The sequence below is a fragment of the Gambusia affinis genome, linkage group LG11 (genome assembly GCF_019740435.1).
Source record: "Gambusia affinis linkage group LG11, SWU_Gaff_1.0, whole genome shotgun sequence".
NCBI lineage: Eukaryota > Metazoa > Chordata > Actinopteri > Cyprinodontiformes > Poeciliidae > Gambusia > Gambusia affinis.
The window spans coordinates 2584844-2607633 of record NC_057878.1 but is presented as its reverse complement, the minus strand read 5'-3'; the positions used below and the strand labels follow the sequence as shown (position 1 = coordinate 2607633).

The window sequence follows — 22790 nt, the reverse complement described above, 5'->3', positions numbered from 1 at the left end:
ATTTGTGCTAGAATGAGAAAATATGAAATGATCTTTTAATGAATCGTCCAGATCAGATGTTCAGCTGCTGTCCAGAAGCCTCCAGGGACATCAGGATGTGCTGCTGCAGGTGTGACTGCATGCAGGGAGCCGTGTAAACCTTTGACTCAGTGATGGAACAGGAACTAAGACGTTTTTGTCCAAGAAAAGCCTGAGGGACAGACGGAAACTAGAGGAAATGAAAGAGTGGACTGCTGCAGTTCTCCTATCTGATTGATCAGAGAACAGCTGGAAGCTATCATGACTGGTGTGTTGGTGACAGCGAAGAATCCTGATAAAATCATATAATGTATGGGAAAGCTTGCCTGTGAAAGTTCCTGCCTCCAACAGCAGGTGGAGAGGCCAACACGTTTAGAGAGAGGTGTGGGGGTTTGTCTTTTAATATATTATCTAATAAAAACCTTTGAAACTTGAGAAAAGACTTTGTTCTTCAGTAAATAACAGAAACACGAAGAAAACATTTAGTTTGCATTTTTCCCAGATGGTGACCAACACCACGCACGTAGTTGGACTTCTCAATAGTGCCACCTGCTGACCACAGTGGTCACTGCTAATCAGATGATAAGAATTAAAGATGAAGCGCGAGTATGAACACTTGTTGATAGGTGGAATTCTGTTAATCTTTGATTACAAGAAGAGTACCGGTACACAAGCCAAGAGCGGCCATTTTCTCCATATACTTTTCCCAATGGTTTTCTCAAAATAATGAATTGTGCTTCAAATCCATGCAACGGCGACGAGCTTAGTGTAGAATGAAATCAGGTTTAACACACACCAGTCATCCTGTGATATGATCCAGATGTACTTATCGTGAGAAAACCATGGGGGAAAAGAATATGTGGAAAACGGAAAATTGACATCTTGAGAAAACCATTGGGAAAAAAAGCATATGCTGAAAACGTCCTCTCTCAACTTCAGTAAGAAGAGTGCACATGTACATTACACAAGAAAAGCATCAACAGCGACAGAAATGAATGTAGAAGTTCCTAAAAAAAAGGAAGAGCTGGGACACTACTGACATCTGGAGTTATTGGTTCTTCCCATCAGTCCATTTTACTTGTTCTCTCTCTCAAAAAAAACCCAACAAAAAACAACTTAAAGTGAATCGCAAAAGTATTCACACCTCCTGAAACTTAAAAAAAAGAAGAAGTTGTGTCATGTTATGACTACAAACCTTGTAGTAATGCAATAATACAAGGTCAAGTACTTGTGTGTTTTATTGGGATATTTTGTCCTCCAAAAGATCAACCCAAAGTACAACGTATTACTGTGAAGTTAAAGGAAAATAATTGATTCCTTTTAAAGTTTTACACAGAAAAACCTAAAAAATCTAGTTCATTGTTCATCCACTTGACAAATGTGTTGATCTACAACAACATCCCAATTCTATCCTTTCAGAAGAAAATGTAAAAAGTTCCAATGGTATGTACACTTGTACAAAGTCTAACTTAGGCTTCTCATGTGAAGCGTGAGCAGAGCACCAATACTTCAGCATTTCTGCAACAAGAATGATTTTTTTCCCAACCTCTTGCAGCTCCATTTCTCTCTAATCTTCAAGTGGATCACAACAGCAATAGATCCGTTACAGCACTGACATCTGTCAAATCCCTGCTTAAGCCACAACAGTCACTTTAATTACAGAATACCTTGGACTGAAATAAAAACTAAAAAATAGTTCCGCTGCAGCGTATTAGCAGTACCATGTAAAAGACATCTGAACAGTTATTTGTGTCTCAGGCACCAGACTGAAGGACCTCTGTAAGAAATACTGAGCAGTAAAGATGGAGATGAAATTTGATGATGAAGAAATTCAGGTCTGAGCAGTGGAGCAGCTTTCCCTTCTTTCGCTGTCAGATCAAAAATAAGTCATAAAGTGTTGCAGCTCCTTGTTCCTTCTTAATATTATGGCTTTAATAAAATCAGCCCAGAAAGTGCTGAGTCAGCTTCCTTCCTGCTCACATGCAGGTGACCTCGGCCTTCCCCTCCTCCTGTTCAAAGCCCCCTTCCTCCAGGTGGGACAGGGAGCCGGAGTAACCGCCTCCGAAAACCGGGAAGCCCCCGATGCCTCCGCCCGCGGCGGGGGAGAGATCCTCTGTGGGGGCGGAGCTGCTGACCACGCGGCTCACGGAGCGACTCGACACGTCGCTGTGCGCCGAGACCGTCTGTGGAGGCGAGAGGAAGAGGAGCGTCAAGAAACAACCGGAAACTGATCCGCCTCAAAACTGATTCTGACCATGAAATGACGAGTTTCACGGTGACGAGATCCGCTTAAACATTCGCTGCGTTTCCATTAGAAATGTGCACAAAACTTTGCTGGTTTTCCACTAATGTAAAAGAAACACAATTTTGCAATTGAAAAATTCCACTAAATACGAAACACGATTAAAACCCCATGTGATAAGTCGATAAAAAACATCCCGCCCCATCAACCCACTTGATACTTCCTGTCGTCTTCTTGTCATTTCTGCCAGTGGTACCATGGGGTGGTTGATAACATGACTCATGTAAAAAAAGTGTTTCCTGGGGCTTTGTGAAATAAAATAATTTCCATAGGGCCAGAAAAACCCCCACCTCATCTTAGTGCAAGAAACCTTTTAATCAACTGGAGCCCAAAAATATTTTTGAAAATTAAATATCAATGATTGGCCAGAAAATTGCAATCAGTGTATTCCTAGAATTAACTCAGCCAATTCATAGGCCTGTCATGGCAACAAATTTTGCTGGACGATAAAAACGAAGGACAAACTGAGGACTGTTGTCATCCAGTTTTTGGTAGAAAAAAAGAAAAACGCTAAATCTTTCAAATGGAAATGATTGTGCTCGTTTCGTTACGTCTGAGGACGTTAAGGATCTTTGTTTCATCCCACCTGGTTCTTTAGACATCCGGATGTGGAGGTCCTGACCGGTCTCTGCAGGAACACCACCTGCTTTGTGGCCAGGTTCCCGTCGCTGCGGAAACGGAAAAACAAACGCATTAGCAGACAGAGGTGCCTCACATAACGCCATGCATCAACCCACTCGGTATCCACCTGTCGTGTCGAATGATGGGGGTGGGCAGCACGCAGGTGAGCAGCCAACCAAACTCAGCCAGGGTGTGAAGCAGCGGCCCGTAGTCCGTTTTCACGTCAGAGCCCTGAACACACCACAGACCCAACACTTACAGATCAATATGTAGCTGAAAGCACAGAGCTCTTCATTTCATTTCTCTGTCACAAGTTGCTCTCTATGCAATAGCTGAGGGTAAAACAGAAATATTTAAGATTTTAACAAGTAAAAATCTGAAAAGTGTGGCGTGCATCAATAATCAGTCCCTCTAAGTGAATTCTTTGTAGAGTCAGATCTTTTGGAGGTATGTCTCTGCCAGCTTTGCACAGACTTTGACTATGATGGATAAATATACATTGGTCCAACCAATTCCGTTTACCACCACTGGAATTTATTGATTCCAATAAATCATATATTTTAAAATGATTATTTTTTTTAATATAAAATGGAATCTGGTTTTCAATCAGTACTATAAAATATAAGTTAAAATAACTTGGTGAAGACGGCGATAGAAGATAATCTTGTCTCACAAAGGAGAAATTCAGGAAAACATTGTTTCTGATGCCCTGCGACAGACTGGCGACCTGTCCAGGGTGACCCCGCCTCTCGCCCAGAACGTAGCTGGAGATAGGCACCATCAACCCTCCTCACCCCATTAAGAGACAAGGGTGAACGGAAAATGGATGGATGAAGTGAAAATGGACATACAAGTTCATTTCTGGCTGTTTCTTTTATCCAGAAACAACCATTGGATGGTTTTTGAAATTAATTAATTATGGTTTGCGAGGGAAATATCAAAACATCTACCAGGAAAAAACATTAGCTTGGGGGCTGAGGGTTTTGTTAGATGACTTTTGAAGCCAGATTGTTGTTCTGGATTTTATTTAGGGGTGTCAAGAGTAATGTGGTGTGTGTTTATGTTCACCCCAGTTAATCTGTTTAACAATAAGAACTTGATCCAGACGGTTCTGGTGTGAACCAGGAAAACACACCCTGTGAACCCTTAAAGGTCACATTTCCGTGACCTTTGGAGTGACCCACCTCGATGACGGTCCACTGTTCCACCACGATGGTGTCGTTAGGGGGAGGGGCGGTGCTCCGCTCCTCGTACACAAACAGTCCCTCCAGAGATCTGGGAACCGGTTCACCTGCGACACACAAACACACACACACACATTTCAACTTTGGGTTTTTAATGATTTGCTTCACTGATTCGCCACCAGGGGGAGCTCTGACTGCAGGAAACACAAGCTGTGCTATTGTGTTAGCAGTGGATGAACCTCAAATGAGTGTAGCTGAGTGTGATGAGTTAAAATGACCCAGTTATTAGAAATAGGTTGACAGCTCCCATGTGTGTGTTTGAAATGAGGGGATCTAATAAAAGTTTGGGCCGTTTTGTTCCATTCATCTAATGCAAATATCTAACTAGGTTAATTTTCTTTTTTAATGAAAGTTACAAACTGCAGCATTAAAATAAAGTTGCTTGAAACGTTCCATGTGCTTATAAGTACAGAGAGTCTATGTGTGTGTGTGTGTGTGTGTGTGTGTGTGTGTGTGTGTGTGTTTGAGCCAACAGAGGCTCAGGAAGTCCCATCAACCAGTTTTTTTCCCCATTCCTTCCAGATTCCTACACACCAAAATCAGCCACTTCCTGTTTTGTCTCCTCTCTCTTCCCCACTGGATCTAAAATTGGAGCGTCCTCCAGACCTCAACGACCTCACTTCCTGTTGCTGTGCCGAACAGCTGACATTCGCATCATGCACCAGATGCGATGCTCACCCCTGTGAAGCTGGTAAATGAATAAATAACGTCCTGAACTCTTGGGTCCAAACAAGGACGTGTCCGGGAGCAGCAGAGGGGCAGCCTCTCCCACCAGAACAGTAGCAGAGATCCCCAAAGCTTCCAGCAGGCTACAGGGGCTGGGGAAAGATCCCAACAAACATCCAGATGATTAAAACAGGAAGCACCCCTCTGGAACGACTCCAGAGTATGTCAGGAATCCAATGCATGCATGGAAGCAGCTACGGCGTCCATTTTATGCTTTCATTTAATGAAAAAGCCTTCTGAGGACAATATAAAACTGGACCCACCAAACTCTTATCAGTTCTCTTCTTTAACTTGATCCTTACTTGGGCTCAAATCATGACAACACGCTGCTGATTCAACAGTGTGGCCTTTTCTGGCATCTGGACAAATTTAAATCAGTTAAAAGCTGGAATATGGGAAAAGTCTGGACTGGATTATCACAGATTAAATACACACCCTGTTCTAAACCCAGAGGAAAAATAATCTAGAGGTCCATAGAACAGTGAAATGCAGATTTTTGAACGAGTGTGTGTGTGTTTTGTTTTTCTCAGGTGCACTAGGTGTTTTCGATGTGGGCTATGTAGGCAGTTGCACAGGGCAGCACCAAGGGGAGGTGACACCCAAGAATAAGAAAATAATAAAATATATCTACAAGTTTTCCTTGCTTTCTGCTAAACCCCCCCCCCCCCCCAGATCATTGCTTGCATTTTATTAGGTTGGGGGCAGTAGAAGGAGGGTTTGCCCAGGGCACAATTCCTGTTAGAACCACCACTGCTTGAGCGTTTACCCGAAACGTTTCTCTGAAACAGTTTTGCTGAAGGGTTTAACCCCACCATGCCCCCATGCTTGTGCAGCTTCAGACCAACCTTTAGGTGTGTCCCAGTACACGAAGGAGTCGACCAGCGTCCAGCCTTTGCGGTAGTAAGCAGCGGTCAGCTCCAGCCAGTCGGCCTCCAGCGCACTGACCACTTGGCCCTTTCTGGAGACCCGCATAGAAAGCGCCCCCTGGTGGTACTGACAGCCCAACGAGTCCAGAGGAACGCAGCCTGGGGCCCAGGAATGGAAGAAGACCAGCAGACTCAAGTCTTCAGGAGCAGACAGGAAATGTGGGTTTATGAGCAGGAACAGGTGCTTTAAGCTTTACATGCATTACAACAGAGCTTTTTCAAAAGCTAAGAATCCTTCTTTAGTATTTGAAATGTTGCTTTATTTACATTGCCCTTAGATACTTAAGTTTAGCTCCAACACCCTGCTGAACAACACAGAGTAAATCCAGCTAGTGGTGGCCATTTTTATATCATTTATCCTGATAAATTTTGGCATTATAACAACTCTGATTTATCGTTGTCGCCATACATTCCGATTAATGACGTTTTAAACCGCCTCCAAACTGTCCATATTTTTGGTATTGTTAGATTTACTATTCTCTCTGTTTGTTCAAAAGTATCAATAAATAATTAATTACCAAATATGATTAAATGAAGTTGCTGTGTGGAATTTAGTGACGCAAATCACACTCTTTATGTGAATGGCGTCCTAAAGAAGAACATTACCAATGGGAATAATTTTCTAGAGTATTTGTGTTTGTGCGGCTATGACTGCTGTGCTAGCACAGTTCGCTAAAACAGAAACTAGTAGTTCTTATTGTTACGTTTATCGGTTATCACGACAGTACAACAGTAAATTACTTTATGTAGGGCCACACCTGGACTGTAGGTGTGCTCCTCCTGCTCTCTGTCTCCAGGTGGTGTTTGGGGCGGCGTACGAGGCGGGGAGCGGCAGCCTCTTTTGGGGCTGTGCACGCGCCCGTTGGTGACGCCGCTCACCTGCTGCAGGACGGAGCCAACGAACTGAACCCCTCCTCGTGCGCTGCTGTTCACCTGCAGGACGCACACCACACGCGAGCTAAGTTAGACCCAAAGCGTCCGGGGCTTTTACTGAGGCTGAATATTCAGAAGTGTGGTTCCAGGAGCTGTCTGACCCTGTCAATCAGCGCCCGCACCGTGTCGCTAGTTAGCGAGTCTCCGGGTAAAGGCCACTCCTCCACCCTCAGCACCGGCGCGCTGTGGCACGTGGACGCAATCTGGTTGCTGAAAGCACCGAAAAAGAAGGAAATAAAACACCAATGTCAAATTCAGAATTTGGTCAATAAAAACCTGCACAGAGAGCATCTACTGATGAATTCAAGTTATAAATAATCTGAATTTCATGAAATGAGTCTGAATTGATAGAATGGATGGAGCTACATAAAGGACAAACCTGTAAGAAAACCTGCTAGCTAGAGGCTGCAGACGACTAGTGAGCCGGGTGGAGGACAATGATCACAAACACACAGACAAAGCTAAGATGGAATAACATAGAACAAAGCATATTCATGTACTAAAATGGCTTACTCAAAGACCTGGATGGACATCCAGCTAGAGCTACAATGGAATGGTTTAGATTAGATTTTTAAAAAAAACAATTACCACCTCAGTCAACACAAAGTTTCCCAAGTATCACCATAACGTGTCTAACACCATTTTAAGACAGCAATAAAACAGTTATTTGTTCCATTTGAGCCAAAGTCAAAACGTCTTGGGGAAAAACAAAACAGGAGGGCCGTCTGAAGTTTGAGTTCTATATTCCAGCTGCAAAGTTGAATATATCCCTGCAATCCACAGCTCTAAATCCAACATGGCTGCCACATCTCTTTAGCTGCTAAAGCTCAGTAGCTTTACATTACTGTTTAGTTTACAGTGTTTGATAAGCCTTGAATTCATTGTACAAATGTTTGACCACATTGTTTCTTCTGAGTCCTACTGTTCACAGCTCATGTGATACTGGTGGCACTTGTACCACAACTAGAGAACCATGTATTAGACTGGCTCAGTCAAAGCAGAAGAAAGGACAGAGAATTCAGCTGTAACGTGTCCAAACCAGCTACAGACATACACCAAGCAAAATGTAGTTCTATTAAATATTGTTTCTGGGTTTTAACACTTAAAAAAATTAATAGAATTAGTTTTTTCACTTCACAAGGATATGCCGCTCTGTGTTGGTTGATGACACAGTACACATTGTCCTTCTTACAATAAATCCATGATAGTTACAGCATTACAGCCAACCCACAATCAGAGTTCAGACACTCTGCCTCCTCATTGGCTGCTCAAACACCCCTGTTGTTGAGTAAATTTCTAGCCAATAGAATCCGTAGAAAATACAACTCAGACCAAAACATTTCCTCCTCCTCCAGTCTGACCTCCATCTAAAACTTCCTATTAAATATGCAGCTGACCTCATCTATCTTTCATTGTGTCGCTCCATGGCACGGATGTGACTGTTGGGCGTAGGGGGGTGTGTGATCCGGTTCGGGTCGTAGGCTGGCGTACCTGGATCTGGGACGGGCCAGGACGGCGCGGTAGAGCAGGCTGAAGGGCAGCGAGCGGCTCCGGCCCAGGGACAGGATGATGGGGTGGAGGGCGGCCAGGACGTAGCCCTGAGTGTAGAAGGACTGCAGGGCCTGAGGCAGCTCAGACAGGGAGGACACATACTGGACAGTGGGACGGCTGCCTGTGGGGACACACAGTTAGGACAGGTCAGGGGTCGGCAACCTGAGGTGCTGGAGCCACACAGGCTCTTTGGACCTCCAGCAATGGCTCTCAATATCTTTGACTAAATATGCTGAAGAACTAAATAATGTTATTAATTACAGATATATTAGTAAATGCAGTTTTTTAGTAGTATTTCCTCTTTTATCATGGAATAATTGCACTGAATAGTAAACTCTTTTCTATGACATAAAGTCTAGGCTTCAGTCAGGCTGTGAGAGAGCAAGGCTTAATGGAGATAATAGGAAGGCTGAATTCAGCAACGAACTGAATCACAAATATAGAATGCTAAGCCAGCTGAAAATGTCAACTCCAATTGTTTTGTCTTTGTTGTAACACTGTTTTAAAGCGAATGCTCTCTCATGCACTGAAAAAAGAAAGCTGGTCATGACACTTCAAATAAATTGGTGTAATTTGTTACAAGTAATCAAATTAAGTTTCTCCCAAGAAAACATACCAAGTTTACAAAGTTGTCACATTAAACAAACTTACATAAATGAAGTTAACAAATTAACTCAAGTCTTTTTTTTTTTTTTATAAGTTGGAGCTCCATTCTTGTTTTTCAGTGCGCAGCAGGATGTTGCCTCTGCTCCTTCTTAATAGGAAAGCTGAAAAAAATATTTATGGAGCTGTTTATACAAATGCTAAAGAGAAATTTAAATAGGTTTTAATCAGTTTAACCTGTGTGCTTTTTATGTTGATCACCTTTGCATTTCTCCTTTAATGCATCTAAAGATCTGAATGTTTTCTTCTTTTCTTTGGTAATCAAAGCAGTAATTACAGTCGTATTCTCCTTCCACTGGGACTTCTCTTTGAGTCGTTCTATGGTTTTTATTTCAGACAAGCTTGGAGTCAAAGTAATGATTGAAGCCCAGCAGTTAAACTACACAGACATTATTTTTTTACATTTTAGTTGATTGCCTGTTTTACCAGGAAGAAAGTGAGAGCTACAGAACATGTGCTTAAGTTAACATGAGGTCCATAAACAGTGTGTGTGTATGTGTGTGTGGGGTAGTGGGAGCATTCCACACAACAACACTCCCACCGCTCTCTAACCAACAAACAACCAGAGGTTTGGGAGTCCGGCGTACAGCTGACATCACTGTGGTCTCACTGGTTCCCATTAGACCCAACCAGTAAAGATGGCGCTGGGGTAAACACTGCTGCATTTTACTGGAATTCCTGTGGGCTTTACTGCCCACAGGAATTCCTACCTTCAAAGGTAGATGAAGCAGCGACGGATTCGAGTTGCAAGTCAGACGCTGGAACATGGAGAGACCAAGAGGAACCAAGAACCGTCACATGGAGAAGACCCAAGGTTCCTACAAATTTTAAGATGTTCTAAATTTCATCTGTGTTTTGAACACTACAGGAAACTGAATGAAAACATTATTCGGGTTTTGGTATCAATTTACTCCCACAGATCATGAAAGAACCAGGTGCTAAAAAGTGGTTTGTGATTCAGCAGGCTACTTAACGTAGTTACTTACAGGAAAACTCCAAAAAAGTGTGGATTAGGTCACCTCAGACTAAAAACTGTTAACTTTAAATTACAGCTTGCCATCAATATGATGATTGTATATTTCACAAAGTTCCAAAAAACTATGAGTACTTTGTTTGGCACCTCAAGCAGACCCAGTTCAGGAAGCTTGGCTCCAATGTAAAACCCAGACTTAAAAAGATCTAGCGGTCAATCAAAAGCAGTAACATTGCTGGCTTTTTATTTGTTCTGTCAGTGATTAGAAGTTGCCACGTCATTCAGATCACAGATTACAGATCACTTTGTCCCTTAACATCATAAAAGTTCTTCTGGCGAGCTCACGGTGTATGTCTGCTTTCACATCATACGGCTGGTGATCTGAATCACCAGATCGGAATCAAAAGGGGCGTGGCTTACAACGGAGAATTTTTATTTGTTCGACATGCAAAAATTTGTGCACATTTGTAAAGGAAATGCAGCTAAGATCAGTGTGCTCATGCTCTGTGGGTTTGTTCTGCTGCTCTTTGCTTTGTGTTTGTCACAGCCCTTACTCTTGTGTTTATGAGCTCACTACCTCCCAAGATGCATTTGGATGCTAAATTGATGGGTTGACTTCAACTCCCCATCCTGCATTGAAACTTGTCATTTGAGCAGGAGACGTCAGGAAGATGTAGGTCATGAAACTAAAGGAAGACATAAAGGTTAATGTCATCCCATGAATCAAACAACATGGTTGGTAAGATGAGCTGACATCACTCAGATCTATATAAATCAAAGGACGGCTTTGGTGAAAAAGAAATCTAGATTTTTCCAAAATGAAATCTTCAAAACCAAAAGAATTGGATTAATTGATAATCGATTTTAACGCCTGGCAGCCCCACACTGATTACCGGGATTATCATCCAGCAGAGTTTGGGGTTGACACCAGAGGAGAGGGCGACCTTCGCCACAGTCAAACCGTCCCAGGAGAGCCGTGATGGCTCACCAAAACACATCCACACCAGGCTTTTATTCCGACATTTTGCTTTCCTCCTCCACCTCCTCTGTCCCCCACTGCCTGCCATCCACTCGGACACTGAGCCCTCTGTTCAGAACTGCCTGCGTGGGAGAAAAGTTGAGTGGAGGAGGAGGAGGAGGAAAGGAAGAAGAGGGGAGGGGGTTAGAGAAGAAGGAGGCAGTTTAAAAGGAGCAGAGAAAGAGAGAGGAGGTTCAGAGCCAAGGACCACAGTTTATGAGTGCTTCTGTGAAGGCCAGCAAAAGAGGGCGTTGCCTGGCAGCAAGGAGCAGAGAAAACAACAATATAAAAAAAAGGATCAACTCTACCCAGCCAAGTTTTTGTGGACATCATCCCACAAACGTGGGACACGACTGTAAACAAGAGGCTTGAACCTCTGTTTAAACCAATTCATCAACAAGCACAACTTGCCTCTCAGAGGGGCAGAAATCTCAGCTGAAAGGACGAGGAGGGAAGGACAAGCTGCAGTAATAACAGACACCACAGAGCACATCTGTAAACCTTTGGGGCGTCTACACATCTGTGGAGCCTGGTTCTGTTCTGTGATACACGGCTGCGGACAAAAGCTTTGGCAGAAACACAAATATGTCGGGTTTTTGGTGGTTTTCTGTTTTTTATGTTTCTATGGTGAAAAAGCAGAACATTTATGTAGAGTCAGGGTTTCTAGATTGAACTCTTCCGTTTTATAATATCAGTAATATGTGAAGCCATGATGGGTGCACTCTGCTATCAAGGCAACGGTTGTTTTTTATTTCAATGATTATTAAGTTAGCTGATGGTTTTGAACCACGGTAAAATTATTGCTGAATTTAGATTTTTTGTCTTATTGGGTCAGGCTGTTTGTTACAGTAGCTTGATTAGCTTAGCATAGTCTAACTGTATACACGGTTATGCTAACTCTGTTCAATGTATTTATCAACTAAAAGTCAAAATGATTGAACCATTTTAGAATACAAATGACGACTGTTTAATTTCTCCCATTTCTCCTTTATGAAGAGTTTTGTTTTGTACAGTAGTTCTTACTAGTTTTTATAATTATTATTATTATTAAACACCATATACATCAACCTGCCAATGAGAGTAGAGCTGGAAATGAGTCACTCGGCTATGATGTCATGCATTTACATAGAAACGTTAATTAAAATGTAACGTGTATTCACACCAGTTTAGTCCAGCAGTTAGTTTGCCTAGAAAGTCCGGTTTGTTTGGGTCCAATCAAACTCTGATCTGGACCTAAAACCCAAACTCTGATCCTCCTACGGACCTCAGACTCTGTTCAGTTGAGGTGAACTCTGACGCGCTGCGAATATGTGAACATATGTGAATCCTAGCAAACCAGAGACTGCTCTAAAAGCAGGAAACAAACTATAACGCAGGGCATTGTGGGTAAATACAACCAAAACAAATGAACATGTCTAGCGCTCCAGGGAGAAATGACGGATCTTCCTGAAGACTTTCTATTTCCGGTCACCGCTGCCATGGATGATGAGCCGTTAAAAAAAGCTAATCCAGGTCTAACTAAAGCATTCGTGATACTTCTGTTTTACATCACTGCACCAACTTCCTGTTGTATGCCATTCCTCTGGAGTCACGCAGACAAAGAAAGCAGTTCTGAGTTACCTTTCCCCGTCCTTGAAAGCTGCTCTAAATTTATTATGTGCAAAACTGACTTTAATCTGAAATAATCCAGGACTGGATCCTGAGATCAGACAGGGATTAGAGGCAGACGGAGTGGCCCGAGGCCCAGCAGGTCTGACCACCTTTCAGAAGATTACCAAACACCTCAGGGTCAGGTTAAACCATTCCACCCTGTAAATCCCTCCATACTGCCCCTCTCCCATACAGACGTCCTTGCCTGCTATCATCTACACCCTTCATGTTGGCCGTTAACCCCTGGTTCCAATCAAAGTGCCTGTGCGACGGGGCCGTGTGCACTGGAACACGAAGGCCGAGACTTCAAGGGCCACTTCTGACCGGGGTAAGGCGGACGCGTTCCCTCTTTTGTTAAAATGGATCGTACTGATGCATGCTCTGTTAATCAGAGAGCTTCTACAGCTCCATGAAGAGCAAACTGGAAGTGACAGTTTGAGGGAACTGATTACAGAAAGGCCTTCATGTGTCACAGAAGAGTGCAGACCACAGAATGGATACAAATAACCCCCAACGAGCACGAAGCAATGCCTTACAGCCTAAATGATCCCCTAGCATCACAGGGTGAACTACAGAGGTGGAGTTAAGGCCTGAGTCCCTTCAAAGGGGGAGAATTATGTGCTTTCCAGCCACATAGTGCCATTTTATAACACTATGTTACCTTCAGTTGTTATACAAATGCTGTATATATAACTTAAAAGAAATTTGACTTTATAAATTAACATCTTGAAATTGGGCCTGCGTCTCTTTAAGAAAGTCCAGTTCTTTCTGAAACTCCACCTTCATCACTCTATTAACCCTTTAACAAGGTTTTGTACCACTGAGAAGTAGCTCCTATGACGAGCTCATCAGACGCTCAGTTCCTCCAAGTATTTGCTAATTGCTGCTGGCTAGTCTGAAGGAGTTGAATGGGGAAGTTGCGGGGGAGCGGTGCTCCCCCTGCACAGCTCAATGGTTGCCATGGAGATTAAAGGATTTCTCAAACATACATGAGAGAATCAAAGCAACACTTCAAGTACATTTTTGATGAGGGTATATCATTATGCCATGTTGATATGAAATCTGATTTCAGCAAAATAAAAAATAAATAAAAAAAGCAATTCAGCATCAAGTCCTGCTCTGTGAACATAGACAATCTAGGATTTTAGGTCCCTTAAAAGGGGAGTGCAGAGAACCTCCTGCTGCTGCCTTTAACCTCCACCCGAATATTAACCACTGCATTATTGATACATGCCACGTGTGTGAAGATAAAAATTGTTTTCCTTACGTTATACTCTTATGATATACCATCTGCTATCAATTTTCATTGAAAAACTGATACGCATAATGGGAAAGTCAAAATGGAGAACAGTCTAGAAATTTGTTCTATACTTTGGAAATTTGAAACAATCATTAGCTCATTTTCCATTGATCATATAACTGCACAATTGTACATTTTGAAAATATATTTGCTTAATGAAAAATTTTGAAAAAACTCGTTTTCTGATCAAATATTTTGGTGCTATGAGATGGATGCTCATAGCCATTGGGTAATCTTGCAAAATTACAATGGAAACATCACCCAGGTCACATGATCACCAACCGAATGTTGCCACAGCGAGGAAGAAGACAGGAAGTAGTTGGAGGATGATGGCGCATAACGCTTTTAATAACTTATTCAAATTTATTCATGTGTGATTTTAATTCCATTTCTTCTTTAATGCAAAATGAGGTGGAGAAACTGTTCCATACAGAACTAATGTTGGCACCTTAATGGTAAACAGGACAAGAGATAATCCTTCAGATTGATCACTCTTAAAACCTCAGAGCTCCACTGCCTGGTGGGAGTCGGTGTGTTTGTGTGGACAAAAGCAGAATGATCTAAGTGGCTATTGAGCTGAGGCCACACTCAGCAGTCTGCAATCAAGAGATCAATAACTTTAAATGTCCTGCTGGAGTCCAGATGCTTCCTCCCCTTCACAGAGATACAGTATGGATATCATTTATTCTATATATTATATCTGAGAAGGCAGAGTCAGTGCAGTCATGAGGACCCCACATCAAGTCTCCTATGTAGTCAAAGTGAAACAAGGCCAAGCTTCCTGGGAGCTCTGAGGGGTGGACGGGGGGGGGTGTTCTCACTGTGTGTGCCCCAGAAATGCTTGGTAGTTTCAAGGAGAAGCAGAGACGACTTTTAGCCGTTGAAGTGATTGATTTGATCGATTCTGAGTGCAGCTCAGAACCTTCAAGTGGAACTGGAATGTTTTTAGGTCAGTTTGTCTCCATGAATCGAAGGGCGGTGAGCTGAGCTCGTTAAATAGAACAGCAGCTGATCATACAAGTGTATGTATGGTCTTTCATGACACATTATATGAACACTGGTTGGCTTTGCTTTAAGAAAACATCTTAAATCTGACCTCTGTGTTCCAGAATAGGATCAAGATTTAGTTATCACAACATGACAGATAGAAACACCTAAAGGAGCCAAATCATAGTCTGTTAGACTAAAACCATTTTTAAAAAGCAATAGTCATTTTTCTTCCTTCATAGCAAAATGTGATGTAAAGCTGCCTTCCCATTGTTTGCTGTCTTGCTATGTATGCTAGCATATTACAAAAACACTGTTATAACAGTTATTAGGTCTTTTATCTGAGGAAGTGAAGGGGATTTTGGTTAACATAAAATCCTGACACGTCTTTGAGATGTGTGTGTTGTTTCTTAGGTTTCAGATGAGAGAATCCTGACAGAACGTTTGTGAAGTGAGAGTGTCTTCATTCTGGAAACATGGTGTGAGCTGGTTGGCAGACATTAGCTTCAGATGGGTGGCGCTGTACTAAAATCATTTACTTGGCAAGAAATAGTTCGGCAGATTGAAAAGACGATGCCAGTTGTAAGCAGACGACTACAAACTGGGTGAACTGGTATTTGCACTGTTTTATTTTTATATGTTGTAAATTGTCTGTTGTCTTTAATGCACAAATAACTGCACATTTTGTACTTTTTTTTAAAATTATCCTACTCAATTGGACATTCCTTGGATCAGATTATGCTATTTTTGATAACCTTTCAGTATTTTAAGTTATAATTTTGTCCTTAACTGTATGGCATTTTCTTCTTAATTTTGTTTTTTAGGCATTTTTAATACTTCAAACCTATATGTCATAATATCCTGTCAGTTACATCTAAATTACAGTTACACCGTGTGACAATAAAGGCTATTCTATTCTATAGAAGAGTACAGGTTATCTCTGTTTTCTGTCAAGTATGGAGCTTCACACTCAGTGAAAGCATTTTTGTCCAATTAAAGAAAGTGCAAGTGAGCTGTTTTCACACTGTTCTAAAACTGCTGGGGTGATGCTGTCATTCTCACCTTTCTTCTTTCGAGTGAACCCTTCCTGTAACAAAGTCACAAACGTGGACAATTAACACCTAATGCTCTTCGCTCACATAGAGAATCAGGAGGGTATACAAAGGAATCAGGATGAAACTCTGTCTGCTGTTAGGATTCTCTACAGGTGAAAACTCCCAACTGCAGTTGAAATGATTACACAAGAAAAAAATTGTATTTATTTAATACTTAGCACATGTATTTTCGGATCCAGACGAGTCACATGAAGACGCTCTGTGAGTGAAAAGCTTTATTTATACGTGTGTCTGAGGGCAGAGCCCGCGACTGGGAAGGTTTTCTACCACATGGTCCTGAATCAGATGCAGAAAGGTAACTGAGAAAACTATTACTATAAATATTCACGAGTATAATTCACACTAACCCATATGTTGCAGTCAAACATTGTGGTGGTAGTGAGATGGTTTTAGTCTTTCCAATAAGAAAAGAACAAACTGAAGGTCTTGGAATGACAGTAAAAGTCAAGACTTATTGAGTCTGTTAAGCTTAAAATCCCTTTATTGTGGCTTAATTAACACAATTGCACCACAATAAAGTAAAAGACTCATTGCACCCAAAGTTGGTGCAACTAGTTATCTGGTTTTAGGGCAATTACTTTTTCACATAGAGCCAAATACAAATCATCATTTGAAAACTGCTTTTTGTGTCAACTTGGCATTAGTTTAACAATCTGAAATGCTTCATTGTAGCAGACCATTATGTGTGAGTAGTGTGTGGGAGTGCATAAAACAGAGCGTAATATGCCATTGGCTTGTATTGCTAATAGTTATTAGCACCCCAGCCATCAGCAAATTGCTTCACATGATTTAATCCAGGGGCAGGAATTATCGCATCATTTATAGTTTATTATTTATCGTGATAAAAATCTTGTCATGAAAAGAATTTTGATTTATCGTTGTCGATAAATTCCCATCGATGAATGGGAATTGTCTGTATTGTCAGGATTGTTATTTTTCCCATTTCCTCCGCTGTTTGTTCAATGAGAGTATCAATGAATATCAATACATTTGAAAATATGATTCAATACAGTGTGTGCTGCTTAGTATTACAAATCACACTTCTTTGTGCGACTGGTGTTCTATAGAAATGTTTTACAAATGGGAATTTTTCAAGAGCCGTATTTGTTTGTGGGGCTTTGAGTGAGAATGTGTTGGTCATGCAGACAGAGCCATACAGTTATCTAGAAAAGTTGTTCTTATCGTCCCGTTTATTGTCAGAACAAGAGTACCACAAAATATCGTGATAAAACTTTAAGTCCTGTAAAGCTTAAGGCTCTAAAGTCAACAACACAACAAAAGCAATTCTTGCTACATGTTCATTCAAGAGGACAGAATGCTGCAAGTCAGTAGGTGTGTTTCCATTGACCATAAAATTGCACAATTTGACATTTCACAAATAAATTTGCTTAATTGAAACATGACATTTCCGAAACAAACAAAAAAACCCAACCAAAACTTGTTTTTTGATTAAAAGTTTTGGCACTAGCATGAGGTTGTTTTCTTTTGTGTGAGAATGGTTGTTTCAAAATTGGCTTATTTCTCAAAACTGCAACGGATACAGTTTTTTCGCATCATTTGAGTCACATGATCAACAACGAGAGGGCGATAGGAAGTAGCTGAAGGATGATGGCATGGCATGTTTTATTAATGACGTATCACATGACCAAAATCATTCACGCGTGATGTTCACTGTGTTTCTTTTTTAATGGAAACACTGCAATTGCAAAATTGTGTCTTTTCCACATTATGATATAGCACTGACAAAGTTTTGCACGACTTTGTTACGAAAACGCTGCTACTCACTCAATGCAAGCTGCTGGGTTTCCTTAGAAACTTTTTAAAGTACTGTGAATAATTTGAGCTTAATGTGCTGTTTGACTGGAACTGGAATGTGTGTGTCATTGAATTGAAATGATTTTGTTGTTTTTTTAAGTGCTGTGAGACAACATTTGCTATGAATTGGCACTATAAAAACTAGCTGAACTGAACTGAGTCAATCCGCAACAAACTAATATACCAAGACATTTCAGAGAAACTGGCTGCTCAACGGGACACACGCAACATGACATCAACGGCGCGCCGGCCACAGCTCCTGCTCGCCCACGTTCCCACATTCCTGCCCATATTCATACCCACATAGCGAGGAGCACACTGCCAGTGGAGACACACCCAACTCGGCTGGTACCGAACCAGACATTAACCAGCTAGAGTGAGACTTGACAATGGAGAAGGGACTTTAGAGTAGAGAACACATGTAGTGTTGCATGGAGATCAGCTGAGCGAAAGCTGTTATATTTGATGTCATGCTACAGAATGTAAACTATATGAAGAGTAAAAACTTCATCACTGCAGTCACCGAATCGATCAACGGCACCTTTGCATATCACGGCACAATCTAAAGTGGAGTGAACTTCTGCTCAGCCTCCCTGATCTCTGACTTTAGAAGCTGCTCTCCGTTCTGTGATTCACCGTTTTTCCCCCCGGCCTGCTGTTTGCACACCCAGCTCCCATTCACAACTTAATCACCGTTTCCTTCCAAATAGGTCACGGCAAAAGCAGCCAGTTGGAGCCCCAGATGAAGGGATTATCCTCAGTGCCGTTCAAATTAGACTCCATTTCCCAGCAGGTGTTTTATTATTTTTTTTAAACATGTCAGGGAGGGAGTTTCATTTGGCTGCAGGGGAAGACGTGTGAATGAGTGAGTGTCCTTGTGTGTTTGGAGGGAGAGGGCCAGGAGAGGAAGAGAGGAAAAAAAAATCATTGGTGACCTATTTTCTTTTTTTTTTTGCCAGGCTGAATGAATGTCTCTGTTGCCAGGAAATGTCTGCTGCATCTCAGGACTGGTTGGTCATTTCACACAGTAATTTAGGCGCTAGTTTCACTTTGTCTTGTTGAAATATTATTTTCACTGCACTTAATAGGCACAATAAAATATAACAGACACTATCATTAAAATGTTGGATACTTTTAAGGCCCCCCCCCAAAAAAAAAACAGAGAGAAAATTAAAATTGTTTCCCAGACAAAATTTAAGACAGTTAAACAGTCCTGGGAATAAAAGAACATTTATGATTTTCCTGCTTGGAGATCTCATAGAAATCATACAGTGGCCAGTTCAAAACTTTTACTTCACTAATGCCAAAACAAAAAAATAAAATTTTGCAATTCCAATAGGCGAGATATGCAGTTAAAATCATATGTGAATAAGTCGTTAAAAAACTTCATGTCTTCTTTGTGGTTTGTGCCAGTGGCAACATCCAGTTGTTGATCATGTTACTCAAATGATGCGATAGTCATGTGGGGAGAAAAGTGTTTCCATTGCACTTTTGTGAAATAAACCAATTTTGATGCGGTCAAAAAAAACAAGAACAAGCAAACAAACAAAAACTAATAAAAACACCTCATCTTAGCGTCAAAGTTTTTATCACGAATTTTTTTTTCTTAAGTTGCCATGTTTCCATTAAGCGAATTTATTTTCCACATGTCAAATTTCACAATGATATAAATATTTTATATATATATATTTATAACAGTAAAGTTTTGACTGATGCATCTAACTGCAGTAATGCCACTGAATCAAAATGACTAAAAGACTTTGCTCATATTTAGCAATCCTTTCAGTAAAAGACAATTATTTATGAATAACGATGAGTGTATAACTCGTCGTGTTATGGTGGTTTGTTGCTCACTAGAGAGAGACCCGGATTCTTTTATTCATAAAAAGTTTGAATGTATCCAAAATCGTACCGAAAAATACTGAACTCTCTCCATTCATGAACGTGTGGGTTACTTTCCCCTGGATTTTGACTCTCAGGCATCTTTTAACTATTTGAATAAAACAAACAAACAAAACACGTGCTTGCCATTTGTGTGACCGATGTGTCATAACCTCTAAGGCGGGTTGTAGCCTGTAGCTTCAGATGAAGCGAGAGTATGTCAAATTCTCTCAGAAATAATGCAGAAAAATAACTTGCACGATGCGATAATTCTGTGTTTTCTATTGCGGAGCAGGGGAGATGAGCTGCGCTTACAATTAATCAATGTAATGATTTTAGCGGATAAGAATTTCATAAATCTCAGACCATTGTCCCCAAACTGAAACAATAAAAAAGCGTCCACACACACACACTGAACTAAACTTTTTCTGTCCTTAGACCAAGAAAGGTAGTGGCAACTAATAAAAACAAACAAACAAAATAACAAATTTCCGAGGAAAACGACATTAAACAATGTTCCATCTGCACACAACCACTTTTAGCATACCGACTTTTCAACAAATTACTTCATATTTGATGATACCAGACACTACATAATAATTTAAATCCGCCCATAATATTTTAGATTAATCACCATTATATGTAAATATTTTGCTACGAAACTGTAATATGAAATATATGACAAAAATATGCGAGAAATACTTTAGAGAGGTTACATTCATCAATCCAATCGATTCAAAGTAAAGAGTTTCCGAGGTATACCTTCCAAACTGAAGTCCAGCAGGACATAATCATACACGGTGTCTGTCTTGGTCTCCACCTGGGGTCTCTTCAGGGTGGAGTAGATTTTCCCGGGACTGCTGTCCTCCGGGTCTTCCAGTTTCCTCAAGCCGCAGCCCATGTTCCCTGAGGCGGGGAGAGGCGCCCTCTCAGCGGGGTGGGAGCAACTCAGGACCCGCCGCCGGTGGACTGTGGAGACTTCAGCTTCTAACGGGACCGCTCCATCACTGCTCCATCGGAGCTAATAATCCCTTATTGATGAATGCAAAGCACGACTGATAGCAACAGGAAGGAAACATCCAGCGCAGCGGGTTTGACTTTAAAGAGTCCCGCAGCAGAGGATGCTGTTGCTGGGGAGCATGGACAGGAGAGAGCGCGCGCTTCTCCTGGGGAAAAGTTTCCACCCCGTAAACAAGTTCACGAGCGGAAAAACATCACTTCCGCCCAAAACTTCAGAATAAAGCAATGAGGAATCAAATGACATGTGGAACGTCTTAAAAGTATTTGGGTGGGTAATGAAGCATGGTGGTAAAATTAATAGATAGCAGCGTGAGTGTAAATCGTTCGGAAAGTATTCACACGGTTCTCCCCATCCTCACACTCAGGGTATTCGAAACAAACGCACACACATTTTGTTGCTACAGTTTTGTTTCTGAATGGATTGAATACATTTTGCCTTAATAATTCACACCAAATATATTGGGTGATTTTTTTTTTTCCTTTTTTGCAAAAAAGAACTTGCTTAAATATTCACCCCTCCCCCCCCCTCCCCCCCCCCCCCCCTGGTCCTTTGCTGAAGCATTTGGTTCATTTTCACACACCTGTTCTGGCCACTTCCTCCCATTCTTCTCTGCAGATCCATCTGAGCTCATTCAAGCAGCATCAGTGAAACATCAGTTTTAGGTCTTACTATCAGGAATGTTCATCTGGATTTACGTCCAGGGTTTGGCCTGGACGGCCAATCAAGGACAGCCTCAGTCTGCGCCTGAAGCCTCTCCTGTGTTATCTTGGCTGCTTGCCTCAAGTCATTTTTATGCTGGAGGTTGAGTTCTGAGAGGTCTGAGGTCCAGATCATGCTCTATATTCCACAGTTCTCAAGTCACCCAGTTCCTGCTGCAGAAACAAACCATCCCCACAGGAGGATGCTGCCCTCACCAAGCTTCACGATGGGGTCAGTTGAAAGTGATGCAATGACTGTGTTCCTATACAGATACAATGTTTTCAGTCCACTGTTGATCTTCAAGGTGATTCTCCTGTTCTGTAAGACCATCAGTTCCCGAAACTACACCCATAAAAAAACTTGCTTTTTACCTTCACATACAGGATGAAAAGCTTGCTGGGTCCATTAGGCCCCGTTCCTTAAGACCGCAGGAGGGCTAAGAGAGAAAAAAGTAATGAGCATCTGGCCGACTGCCTGTTGTTTAAGCCTAAAGAGTCTTCAGAGGAAACTTGAGCGTGAAAAAGGTCAGAGGTCAGCAGAACCTCAGTGGGTAGGTTCCCTTTTACCCCCTTGGAGCTCAGGGTGTTCTGGATGTTGTTACTCAGCAGCAGTCTGGGTTTGAGTTACAGCTCTGAGTTCTGCAGCTCAGTGTTAGACATGCACTGATTGGTTAAATGACTTCCTGCTCATTGTGCCAATGACAGAAGAAGAGCAGATGGCTACGGAGTCTGTGACACGAGGAACTGAGAAATCTTTTTGCTCGTTGATTTGAACTTTTTCTGGTTTTGCTGCCAGTGTTCTGTAATCTGTGTGTGCTGCTGCCAGTTTTGACCAGGATTTTCTTGCAAAAGACATTTTTAATCTCAGTGGGATTTTCCAGGTGAAATCAAGGTTAAAAACATAAATCAATAAAATGATAAAAACCACGTCATTTAGAAAGATCTGCTGCTGCGTTTTAATCCGTGTACTCAAAAGATTGAAATAACAAACATTTTTCACATACCGCTATAAATTTATTGGCATTACAGAACGACTCAGTTTTCCTCTGTAGTAATTGGATCAAATTCCAGTGCCATCTTGTGATGTAATCAGGGTAAGTCAGACGTAAAGAACTGAGGCTGAGTATGTGAAGCGGAAGGAGTTGTGAACGATTTCAGTGAAGATTTGAGTGAGTTATCTGTGGTTTTGGAGAAAGAAGTGGGATGGAGTGATGATGGATCTGGTTTTACTGAAGGACTGCAGCTGTTTATTGAGCCATATAGTTCAGGAAGCAACTATGACTCCAACGTTTTTGGGCCAACAGAGAAGGGTGGAAATCTGTAGCCTTCAAACCACTGAATAGTATCA

General features: G+C 41.6%; 1 protein-coding gene across 1 annotated transcript; it reads right to left on the bottom strand.

The window, feature by feature from the left end:
- Positions 1 to 637: 637 nt before the first annotated feature.
- rftn2 (raftlin family member 2) lies at positions 638 to 20887 on the bottom strand. Its single transcript, XM_044131119.1, has 9 exons — positions 20486 to 20887; positions 8262 to 8442; positions 6872 to 6980; positions 6596 to 6770; positions 5757 to 5975; positions 4126 to 4232; positions 3069 to 3172; positions 2907 to 2988; positions 638 to 2201 (listed from the first exon to the last, which is right to left on the bottom strand). The coding sequence occupies exons 1-9, from the start codon at positions 20622 to 20624 to the stop codon at positions 1995 to 1997; spliced, it is 1323 nt and encodes a 440-aa protein (XP_043987054.1). The 5' UTR covers positions 20625 to 20887; the 3' UTR covers positions 638 to 1994.
- Positions 20888 to 22790: the final 1903 nt, after the last annotated feature.